The 13,032-nt window shown below is 37.9% G+C and overlaps 2 protein-coding genes across 4 annotated transcripts in view; both read left to right on the top strand.

Moving 5' to 3' along the window:
- Nucleotides 1–123, top strand: part of LOC116185695 — a gene marked incomplete at its 5' end in the record, with an annotated part of 767 nt that extends 644 nt beyond the window's left edge. The window contains one exon of the mRNA XM_031510689.1: nucleotides 1–123. Within this exon, the coding sequence (XP_031366549.1) occupies nucleotides 1–123 (123 nt within the window).
- LOC102677107 overlaps nucleotides 53–13,032 on the top strand; it is an 89,804-nt gene continuing 76,824 nt past the window's right edge. Inside the window, exons 1-2 of one of the 3 annotated variants that reach the window (XM_006616175.2) lie at nucleotides 53–1,010; nucleotides 1,256–2,456. In XM_006616175.2, the coding sequence (XP_006616238.1) occupies nucleotides 308–1,010; nucleotides 1,256–2,456 (1,904 nt within the window). In that variant the 5' untranslated portion in view covers nucleotides 53–307. The remainder of the gene's footprint in view (nucleotides 1,011–1,255; nucleotides 2,457–13,032) is intronic. The other 2 variants (XM_006616176.2, XM_031510683.1) reach the window with 2 other exon arrangements.

Below are 13,032 nucleotides of genomic sequence, written 5' to 3'. Positions count from 1 at the left end.
ATCCCCGCCACCGGCGTTCCAGGATGCGGTCGGGAAGAGAACCTCCTCCAAACATTCTTCGGGGCGCAACAATTACGGGAAACCTCCTTTCCTCCCTCGATCCAACGCCATAGTGGACAGTGATATCATCAGCCCTCCACCTTCGCCCCCGCATCAAGTCAATTGGAGTTCCTTGCCGCCCACGTCTCGAAAATCCTCGAGCACGCCGTCCAGAGCTCGGAGGCAGAACAGCGGCGGTCAACAGCAGCAGCAGCAACAACAACAACAACAACAACAGCAGCAGCAGCAGCAACAACAACAGTACAGAATGGCGCAAGCCAAGTCGTTGGAGGATCAGTCTTCCTCGAGGAGGTCGCAATTCGTGCAACGTTATCTTGAATCGTCGAGCTCGTCCTCGTCGTCGGTGGGTTTCAGAAGTCTGGATAGTTGCGTGACGAGATCGACTATGCCCAGATTGGCGGAGAACACGGATTCCTCGGTGGAAGGGTACGACGACGGGGACGACGAGGACGACAATCCGAGCTCCTCGTTGAATCTAAGCCTCGTCTCCTCCTCGATAATAGCGTTGAATTCGTCCACGGAATCTATCCGCGCCAATGGGGAGAGGATCTCGCCGAACAGGCAGAGCCGACATCACAGGAGTCAACAGGGATTAAGAAGATCGCCGGGATCGTCGGAATCCGGCAAGTTGTCGTTCAACTCGCCGTCTTCCTCCTCCTCGTCGTCGAGCAGCACGGACAGACAGGGCAGATCGCCGACACCGAACCCTTTCAGACGTAGCAACGCTTCTAGGCAACATCAGAGCGCGAGGACGACGCAAGCGTCTCCGGATTCTCATCAGTCGCGGGTGAGAAGGTCGAGAAGTCTTCAATTGCCGGAGAAAAGGTCTCCGAGCGCCGCCGCGCCATTGAACAGGGAACATTCGAGGGAATCTAACGAGCCCCACAGATTGGTTGTGAAAATTTCCAGCGATCGAGGGAACGAGAGGAAACGCCATGCTCTTCAGAACAGTAAGATATTCTTTACGTTATTCACATTAAATTCTTTTTTCTTCGAATTAAACGATTGATATATCGTGTTATCACGTACATTCGCTTATTATATACATATAATCGAGTATATCGTAAGAAACGTATTCGACTTGGAACAAAGGAATTCTACTGTAAGAACACTTTCGAGCGTTCGAATTTCATTCCTTTCCGCGCTTCGTTTTCTTTACCGCTGTTCCAACGTATCGTTTGTGCCTGTTTTCTAGGAAAAGCGCAGTCAACCGAGAACGCGTTGAACGAGGAATTGCTCCGTGAGACCGAGGCTGTAACCGAGTTCCTTTACGGTACGAGGAGCCGCGCGATAGCCAGAAGCCTGCTATCGTGTCGCTTCGAGCGTCGCGAGGATGGCCAGGAGCAAAGGCAGAGGAGTAATCCCAACACTTACGATGTTTACTTTATCTCCTCTAAACACCAGCAATCTTCCAAATCCACCGGATCGTCCATGCAACAACAGTCGCAGCAGCCACAGCAGCAAACGCAACAACAACAACAACAACAACAGCAGCAGCAGCAACAATCGAGGCGACCTAAAACGCTTCAAAGGGGAGCAACGACCCCGAATGCGAATCCCGCGTCCACGAACCATGACTTCTGCATCAGTCCCGACACGAAGTTGCGCTGCAACAGCAGCACGTGCGATTTCTGGCCGCATTGCTCGCAGAGAGACACTCTTTACTCCCCCAACCAAGCTCCGGTATTCATGAAGTTATCCCAGAGTTACCCGGCTCATCAGAGGCTCCCCACGGACGCTGGAAGCAGCCACGCGAGCAGAGGTAGCGCCAGCTCGTCTCCAGCATCGTTGGAGCGAATGGACGATCGTGAATTTCGCGATCGTGACGCGTCCCGAAAGAATCGGGCTACTCGTGATCGGAGTAACAGCAGCGCGGCCAAATATCAGGAGAGGCAACCGAAGAGCGTGTTGAAACAGTCGAGTCGATGGTCGTCCCTGGAAGGATCTAACGGGAACGGCTCGAGCGTGGATAAGAGGGAATATCATAGGTATTATCAGAAAGCGGAATTCAGTTCGGGCAGTTTCGAGGGTTGTGAGAGCAAGGATAGAAAGGTGTCGCCGGTTCAAGGGAAGAATATAGCGAGTAGATCGCCGAGCGGCCACGCAGCGTCCTCCTCGGCTACCTCGTCATCCTCGAGTAGCGACATTTGGGTGACCACGTCCGATCGAACCGTGACCAAGAGTCCGAGGAATGCGAAGAGCTCGGGTGCGTCAACTCCCATGGAGGATGCGGTGATTGGTTCTCTGAAGACGTTGATGGAGCCGCCGAAAGATGGAATGCTGTCCAGGCCTGGAAGCGCTCCAACGAGGGGTGAGGATACTCTGTCGGCGGACGGATCCTTGGATCCTCATCAGCGGTCACTATCGTTGCCTAAGTCCTTCTTGACGCACAACGGGTAAGTTATTATTATAATTCTTTCCAAGTACGATAAAATTATTTTAATCGTTAAAATTTAAATATATATTTTATTATACTGAGTGTTAATACATTTGTGGAATATCTTTGACTCGAGTCCAGAGATTTGAGAATTTAATTCATTAAAAATTTGTTCGAATTGTCTTTCGCGAATATATTAACACTCTGTGCTTTATATTTCTTAACGTAACGAGAATTATCTTCATTGGTATGCAGGAAACGAAAGCTGAATTTTTCAGAAGTTCAATTGATCTTTTAATTGGTCGCCGTTTAAATTCTTTCCCGTATTACGCACGAGAATTATTCCGTTTCACTTGTAATCTCGTTTCCAACGATACAGGTCGATCGATATTTACTGCGCGCTCGTTGTTAGAAAACAACGCAACTCACAAAAAATATTCCACTTGACTTCCTCTATCAAAAATTGTACGAAGGTGTGTTGCGCAGCTTCCACGATATTCACTGAATTTACATAAAACTTGTCGTGACTTATTCAGCGTCAGTTAGCACAATCTGATGGTTAATAGAATCCAATTTTCTACAAGTTCAATTACTTCGTCCCCCATTATACCATTTACCTTACAGTGAGCGATAGTCCATAGATCGTATTACTAATGGTGCAATCTCGGTAGACGTCACTCGCAGTACACGTTTCGATAGATATTCCATTCTTTGGGTGAATCAACGTGTATTTGTTTCAGTTACTGATATTTTAATCAACCTATCGGATCAAATTATACGTAAGAGTGATAAATAAATGGGATCCTCGATTATCTGGAAATATATGTTGCAAAACGACGATTGTAAAAAAATCGTATTCATCTACAAAATTTTTATATGTGTACTTACAACATTAAAAACGGGAATGGAGATTAAATGATGTTCAATCACATCAGAATATTAGATATAGATGTACAATATATATTTCATTTAATTCGACAAATTTTCGAAGAAAGAAGTACTTCTGAACCATTTCTTAAATATCTATCTCTTGCATTTTATGAAACCCGTTAGTGACTTTAAAATGATTTTTAAAGCTATTTTTAACATGGGGATATTACGCCCTATGCAATCCACCGTTATTAACGATATAATGATATCAACGCTCCGATACAACTTATCGAGATCGCATAACTTATCGAGGTCACATTCATGCATCGTAATTACATTCGTAATTTACGATCGCAGTGAACTTAATTCGTAATTTCTTCCCAACAACCACCGTTCTTTTAGGCAACATTAAAAATGGCTGGCGAGTTTATGGCTCGCCCATTGATCGATAAAAAAATATCGCGGCGCTAAAAACTGCGTCGTTCAAAAACCCATGAGTATCCTCGAAACGATCGTAATACCAATCTTTGACACGATTTATAGATCAACAAAGGCGTGACATTTGTCGCGTGCTTTCACCTAAATGCCGCCGTCATTTTATAGCTGGCAGAATGTGCGGAAACTCGAAAGACGCCCTCGAGCGACAACCGTACAAACGCGCCAAGTGTAATGCGATGTAATCGCACGTTCGCCGAACCGGTTGTGATACGCGCGTAAAGTCGCCCACGCGTGGCCCACGCGGAATTCGAGAATACATCCGAACCGATGGGCAAAGAGGCATTTACGACGATGCTCGCGCGTATCTCAAGTTTATATCGAAAGTATAGACAAGAATAGCAGGAACAGTAACAACGATATGATCGTTATTACGGATGAAATGAAATTCGAGGAGGAGTTGGATTGTAAAAAAGTAATGTTTAATTAAATTTTATGGAATCACGATGAGTTATTATGCTCGGTTCCTCGAAGAGGAAAGGAAAGCGCATTCAACTAAAATGTTTGAAAGTTTAACAATTCAATATTCCAAAACAGCAAAACAGAAATTATCACGTAATTAAAACACGATAGAAAGCGTGTTAAAATTAGGAAAACTTTGAACAGCTAGAATTTCGAAAATAATGTCTTTCGAGTCAACGAGTGAACGATCGTTAGAAATACTGAATTTTTTCCTTATAAATTTTTTGATTTATATATACAACATCCGATTGCCTAGATAATTCACTGTGGAAAGATAATTTTTTAATCGTTTAGTATCTCTATCCTCGTTATTTACTCGTATTTCTAAAACTGATACATCCCAAACTCCAGACAAGAGACATTATTCCTAGAAGAACGTAGTAACTATTTCCAAGAAAAGATATAGGTCACTGGATCGTGAGTCCATTCATAATTTTCGCACTGTCTTAAATACTAAACTTTGACACTTTATATATCTCGAAAACGATTGAGACATCGAAACAAAAAAAGGACTTTAATTTTTTACTGCTAGATATCCTTTTTACAAATACGATCTGAATAATCATATATCGTATAAATAATCGTATAAATCCGTGGCTCGACTCAGCAGGGACCGTAATCTCTCTATTATATATAAATGAAACTCGACACTGATTGTGAAAAACCGATATTTAATCAAATATTATAAAATCGTGGTTATGCTTGGTCTCTCAAAGCGTATTAGTAACGATTGGTCGAACACGGACAGTGCGTATCAAAATTGATTAAGAGAGAGCGAAAATCAATGCTCCCCCTTATACGTGAAACGAGATCACAGGCGGAAAAGGGAATACGAATGTGAAATGAATAATCGCGTAAGGAAGGAAGGAAAATGCAATTTTTCGTTCAATTTGGCATATAAAGAAAAATTTATTTACAAAATTCGTACAAAAGTGGTTTCTTGGTCGCAGGAAATTTTCGAATAGCCATGCTCTCAAGTATGGATCGCGTGTTTTCTGAATTTTAAATCGCGCATTACGAGGCAAGTTTCTCTCTTCGCGGGCTATGGCGAAACAGTTAATCCAAGAGGAAGCTTCCGCAAAGTTTTGTTCTTTCTATCTTCCTGCGTTCTCTCTATGCTCTTTTTTAAATCGTACAAGTTTCCGGAGAACAATCCTCTCTCTTGTGTATTTCACGTGGGTGGTGGATGTCACGAGGATATGCTTCGGTGAATTTTTGTTGAAACATTATATTGTGAAAAAAGGAATGGAGAGAATAATTCCTCTCGAATTATGTGAAGAGATCAATCCTATTTAAAGTATAAGTCTTGATATATTCGGTCGATGTTAGGATTCATTTCGATGTAGATTTAGAATTTTTTCTATGGATTAAAAGGCGCTCGAAAAAAATGTCTATGTATATGCATAAATGTCTTTTTTATTTTTATATCATCGTGATTTTACATAACAATACTTTGTCGGATTCGTTTTATACGATTGCCATTTTTCTCTTTTATCTTCTTTTTCACGAATGGGTGAATAGATTGTTCTCTTCCTTTTTTTATCGAACTTCTCGCGTGTTTCCGAAATACAACTACGATCTCGTTCATATATCTTTTTTTCTTTTCTTTTTTTTTTTTTCAAATTCGTTTCCGAAAGACAATATCCACTTGCGATAAAAAAAAGAAAAGAAAAAAAAAATAGGCAACAACTATGTATTATGTAACGTCGAAGGATTGTGTATCGATTGATTTCATGTGGTTTAATTTCATATTTCATGTACATATCGACATAGCAACGAAGGTTTGGGTTATTAATCTTTGGAAATGTCATTCTGTAAATATCAAGAGCAAGAGCGGGTTCTCCCTCTTGGTCGCAATCGTTGGTTTTCAACGAGTTCACGGATATTAGTTTTTCTCCACAGTATAAAAAGTAATCCGTTCTTTTCAGTGGAAGGAAATGTTCCTTTGAAGTCATCGGTAATTTTTTCAATTTATGGAATTACAAAAAAAAAAAAAAAAAGAAATGCTTGTTGGCAGTAATTTCAAGAAACATTTTAACGAATAAATTATTTGATTCCGTATTATATCAAAGATGGCTTAATTATTTCTCGTTAAACTTTCTCTCGTATTTATCTCAATCTTTTATCCGTGTATCGAGGTTCTTCATTTTCATAAAAATTCTCATCGTTGATATAAATTTCTGCTGTTGATAATTCACCAGCGAATGAAATCTGAATTTTCCTCTTGCACAATGCACGTATGTAAATATATTTTCACGTGTGCAAATATACCTCATTCGTTTCGTTCAATCATTGCTTGTACAAGTACGACATCAAACATTAGATATCGGAGAGTTTGACTTTAGATTTGATACGTGACATTATACCAGATATGTCGGTATATATATATATATATATATATATTGCAAATATATATATATATATCTATGCAAATGATATTAATGTTCAAAGGATCGAAATTAACACGACAAATGATTATTTGGTCTTCAAATTTATCGGCAATTCATAGAAACCTTCGAAATCTAGAATTGCGATTGAACGCGACAATTGCTATTCATTTGACAAATGCTTGATCGAATCGACAAAGTAATTACTCGTTTCGATCACGATCAATCGTTCTTTCCAATCAATCGTTTTTGCTTTTCAATTTTCATCATCCTTTTTAAAATTTCCAATCAAGGTGCAATTATTTACCTCCAATTCAATTCAGATTCTAAAATAAATTTTGCGGGTCGCGAAATTTATTTTTTTTTTAAAGAATTGCTGCTATTATCTTTAATCAACGACGTTATTGTTTCGATGTAATTAGCATAACGTAATTTCCACAAAAAATATTAACATAATAATTCTCTCGTCTGTTGAAAAAGGTGGTAATATTTTTAATCTCTTTTAATCGCGTGTTATTTAAATATACCACGAAAACAGGTTGCAACTCAAAATACGCAAAATCAGAGTTAACAGCAAGCGTGGACGTTAAATCGAAACTTTCTCGATGTATTTAACCGTTGCAACTCTTCCTAAACAAGAATATAATAATCTATACACGTGAAAATATCGTAAACTTTGGGAGAAAGTTTCATTTCGACGTTACAAACCGATGATACCCCGGATCGATTATTACGCAACAAGCTCAATTTTCAACCAATTCGATCGTGCCAATTATCACCAAAGAGGGGACACCATTCTTTCGCGACACCGATTTTCCTCGAGATCGATCAAATTCTCGCGTAATCGGTTACGTGGCTCCATCGTTGGCTACAACGAACCGGTTTCCCCTCACGAATGAGGGGCTCGGTTGTAAGTGTCAAGTTTAAATGAACGCGCATCGATTGCACCATGCGAATGCACTTTCTCCCCGACGGTGATTTCTTCGCCGTAAGCGCTACCTGGAGGTTTTGTTACGATCGACCTGCGCCGGCTACTTTATTCTGAAACTAACAGATGGCCTCCCATTCCGCTTTCTCACCTGTCGTTACTGCTACCTGCCAATTCGTCGCCAGGCATATATACAGAGTGAGATAAAGAGATGGTTCTACGTACAGAAATGAATGAAAGATAAGAATAGAGTAAAATAAAATTTTTATCGTCGGGAACTTCGTTTCGAAGAAAATTGAATTCGAACATTTGTCAAAGTGATATTATCAAAGTAGAGAGCAAGGAAATGTGTTAATTTTGGATTGGATTTTCACGCGAGAAAATAAATGTAGAATAATATTCGTTCATTTTAAAATTAAATTTTCGGGAATATCAAATTTCGAATATATCGATTTTGATCATTTTCCGTTCAATTTTAATTTTCTTGAATAATAGAACTCTACCAATAATCGATTGGTACGTAATTAATTACATTCTTCTGTATTTTGACAAATTTTTCAAATCAGAAAGTATCATCTTTCTCTCGATATTATTTTTATACGTAGAAGTTGTATTATTCTTTACCAGACACCTTGTGTATTTCTTTGCCATGCTTGTCACGCAGCCCAATCTTCCAATAACATCCAGTGACGTATGATTTTCAATAAATTGAAAAGTTAGACGGCACGATTTATTCTCGTCGGAATAAATTGGTTGTATCTTCGTTTTGTATTATTACAATATTTATAATTTTCGATATTTGATACACGTATGAAATTGATATCTAGTTATTTGAAATATAATTATGCGTGTATTTATATTCCTCCGGCAAATAGAAATCGATTAATCTTTTGCCTCGTTGCATCGAATCACGCAACTAATAAAAATTATGATTCCATTTTATTTGTACTTATTTGTATTAACGATGATAATAATAATTTCCATTTCCAGTAATTGATCATAGAAATTGAAATTCTATTGCAAACATCAAACATTCTTTAAAAATATATTGAAATAAATTATTATTATCACGATAAATTCGTTGTCGTAATTAATAATAATTACGGTGGAAAGTGTATTATATGAAATAATGAAATCCAAATCTTTGACTGAAAGGATAGGCCTTTGAAAATAGAGATAAGGTATCTGCGGATAAAAAAAAAAGGATCAAGTAATGAAGAGCTATGATACGTGTAAAAAGCGTGAAAACGACGTGTCGTGAGAACGTGACCAGCAATTGAAATTAGCCGACTTGCCGTTGGTGGCAAATTGGATAAAACGAATCCTCGAGATTCGCCGGTGATAATATGCATTAATTACAAACTCTTTAATTACTTGGATTTGAAAAGAGGGAGAGATTTCCAATGGGCGAATTGAAATTGTTAAATCGGCGTAGTGGCTTATGCTAATCTAATCCATCCATGTGAATTTTCACGGATAAAATCCCAAAACATCATCGACTCCACGGGATGATTATCGTCCTCTTTGCTGTTCCAATGATAAATGATAAGAGAGATAGTTCACGCTCGATATCACAGACTTTCTTCCCAGCTACTGGAAATTATTCTTCAACCATTCCCCAACCTTTGGCTCGGAATTTGATTAAGTTCACCGGTTATTCTTCTGACAGCTTGAAAAGCTTCTCTATCATGGAATTATCGATAATTTAATAAAATGTTATTACCTGAATCGTGAATCGCATGATACACAAGCTCGTTAATTATCTTTCAAGTTTTGATATATTGATCTACAATTAGGGGATTTTTTAGAAAAATAATAATAGTTTTTGTTTATTATTATCATGACTTGTTGACTCCTCGTCAAGATAAAGATTTTACTGTGTAAAAACATGATAATGGTTTCTTAATTATCGCAAATTTTGAAGAATTTCCATTATCGTAATTATCAAAGTTTCTGAAAAATGATACTGTTCACATGTGTGAATAATTATTCATTGATTTCAATTACCGCATTTAATATCTTAATAATTGAATCGAAAATCATTGCTTTCATTAATTATGGAAAACAAAAATTAATAAATTCGTCTTCCATATTGCACAGTTATTTATAATATAGGAATGATTCATGTCGAGAGAATAGAATTTGAAAAAAAAAAAAGAAAAGAAAATGGAAGGAATCGTCAGACGGATAATGAAATTAGTCCGCTTGCAAGTTGTTAAGTTCGTCTGGACAGAATTGCTCGTGTAACAGAGTTTTATGCATGGAACGTTGCACCTGCAACTTACACCCGTTCAGCTCGAATGATACGAAGAAGGCGATGAAATTACATGCTTTCGTTGCCGACAATGCAGAAGGCCGATTAACGATGCGAGAGAGACTATCGTTGGCTGAATTCGCATTTCGATCCTGTTTCGAGAGGGTTCGAAATTGCAATGTTTGCAACACTTTTGTGGGAAAGTTGCTATGCTTGAAAAAGAAATAGAAGAAAAAAAGCATCATCGTATAAGATGACTATCGTTATTTATTTTATATCTGAGTTTTCATTTGCATATTTCGTTTTGGAACGTTTCTAAAGGATGTATGAAGTGTTCATTGTAATTGATTAATTGGAATAACATTGATTATCGAAAATTTTAAGGAATTAAAAGTTGCAATTTGTTTTACAAATATTCTATTGACAATTGAATGGAATTAGTAAATTCGTTCGATGAAAATATCAGATTATATGACAAATTATACGTACGTTATAAGATAAAGGACTGATTTTGTCTCGAATGGATAATCTTTCTTATTGAATTACGCGCCGCAACTGGAGAAAGAGTCGAACGAAATAGACCTACAATTGGACGTAATTAATGCTCCCCACGGGAGATCTTTACCTCAAGAACGACAGACCACGGCTGACTAACTCGGTACGTTGCTCCGTTTTGTTACGTTAATTATTCATTTCTGTGCGGGCGTTGTCCGCGTGAAACTTTACAGAACAAAACTTCGAGTAAATTATCTATTCCATGTGCTCCACTGAGAAACTTTCATAATTGACAAAACAAAACCGTATATTATCATATAAAAAATTGCGAGAAATTAGTTATATCTTTGTACATCATTTTGCCAAATAATATTTACTTATTGCTATTCATTTTATTAATTATTACACTATTTAATTCATTATTGTTTCAACTTAAAATATAGGAAAATAATATCTTAGATTCTAATATATATATATATTTTCATTAAAATTCTTTTTATTATTCAATTTTCTCTTCTTCGAAACAAACTCTAACAGCACTGCTCCCAAATTCTAAACAAACACCAATCTAATAGAGAAATAAAATAATAATAATAGAAAAATAAAATTTTAAAGTAGCTTGCCGTTCAATTTTGCCAGATCTACTCTCATCAAAACTTCAAGTTTGGCTCGAGGATCGTATACCAGAGATAGAGGATAATTTTCATTCACGATCATGAAAGTTGACGGAATGAAATTTACATGTGCATCTTGGTCGGCCATCAAGTGTCGTCGTTACAAGTACATTGCAATAAAGCACAGGCATAAAGTTATTTGCATGACCGTGTTGAAGCTGTTGTCTTGGCTACGCCTTTTATTTCACGTCGACCATACCATTTTTCAAGGTATTATAGGGGTTTAAAGTTTCGAGATCCCGAGGATAAAACGTTGTCGGCAGGAGCATATGTCACATTCGCGGTTTTGTGTTTCGCGTTGAAGAACGCGTGAATCGACGATGCATCGTGGTCGGCAACGCAAAGCCGCAACATATATCGCATAAATACGTATACATTTAACGATAATTGCTCGTAAAAATAGGACGTAGGGCACGAAACGCGAAATGTTCAAAGTTCATCTATATTTTTACATTCTTTCTCGGTTCTTCACGCATAAAAATTCATTTACCTTTCACTTTAAATTTCAATTCCAACGTTTTTTCTTTTCGATCTTTGAAAAGACCAATTAATTTCGCTTAATCCCAACGTCTTCTCTTTGGATCCCATAAATACGTCATACAATACTCCTACGTTAGTGCGCCGCGTTAATGAGCTGGATTAATAACGAGAATTCCTGGGGACGTTGGTACAAACTCGTAAAATATGCTGCAATTACGCATCGTTCCCGTTCCAGTAAGAAAATAATAATTCGCTTCCAAGCGAAATGTTCAATGATCGTTTTAACGACAAATTATCCAATTTTTTTAATATCATTTCATCGATTCCTCGCACCCACGAAAAAAGAAAATTGGAAATATAACGTTTACGTTGGAAATTTCTTTTTCAAGCGTGAAAAAGATTTATTTGACGATTGTTCTTGATTAAATTGAATTAAAGTTCGTGAAAATGGAAATAAAAAAAGAATTGAACGGATATGTTAACCGATTCTTCCGAATCATCGCAAGAAAATGGAAAAGAAAACTCAATATTGGCGAAATCGATGGTTTGTCATAGAAATATAATACGATCCAGACAGAATTGAAATTTATGCAAAATTATTTCAAAGTTGCTCAAGAATTGCAAAGTATAAATCGCGAACTTGTAAAAGACATTAAAAAAAATTATTTATACTGGCAGAATTAATAATGAGTTAAGGAACGTATAAAATTTCCATCGATTTTCCTCGTTTATCGTTTATTTTTCCTCCTTTAATCGCACCGTTTGCAAATTTTATAATTGCCACCGATTATTAGATCATCGATAAACGTAATTATATCGTTTAAACGTAAATTATGCTTGCTAACTAACTAAGGTCCTTTTAAGTTTCGATCGAGGAATGGTTCATCATTTTCGTGGCAAATTAATTGCTCGTGGCTATGCCAATCGTGGTGGACGGTCTCGATCGATATCAAAGTCAAAGCGTTGTTGTTGTTGTACAACATTTGTCCCCGTAGCATCATCCCTGTGCACAGACTTCTGAGATGGTATGATCACTTTGTATATGCTCGTTGCTGCCTGTTTGCACGCACCCATATATCCTTCGATGGATGCTGGTCTGATTGTGAACATAAATTACGAGGTACTAGACGTGTATAGGGCACGCCCGACCGTGATATTCGGATCAGTCATGTGAAACATAACTGGGGAGAAAGGGTTTCTCTCCTTCTCCCTCCCTCCCTCCCTCCCTCCCTCTCTTTCTCTCTTTTTCTCGTCTCCCGCGTGAAAATTTCACAAAGTTTCTGAATTTATATCAACCGGCGTAACGTTTGACAAGTTTTCAAACAGATGCGCTCCACCTTGTGAAAATTTATACGCCTCGCCCCATAAAATAAATCGCACGCTCGATAATTAGAATTCTACGAAGATGGAATTGGATGAAGCGGTTCGAACGGTCTCCAGTAATTAAACTTCACCGACAGGCACGAGTGGATTTATTTAACATTTATTTAATACTCGCGTTCCATTCGAATCGCGTTCGTTATATAAGAAATTACGACAGAGACAGATCG

Source organism: Apis dorsata, unplaced genomic scaffold, assembly GCF_000469605.1.
Source record: "Apis dorsata unplaced genomic scaffold, Apis dorsata 1.3 scaffold_254, whole genome shotgun sequence".
Taxonomy (NCBI): domain Eukaryota; kingdom Metazoa; phylum Arthropoda; class Insecta; order Hymenoptera; family Apidae; genus Apis; species Apis dorsata.
Note: the sequence above shows the minus strand (reverse complement) of the source record. Positions and strands in the feature narration are given on the sequence as shown.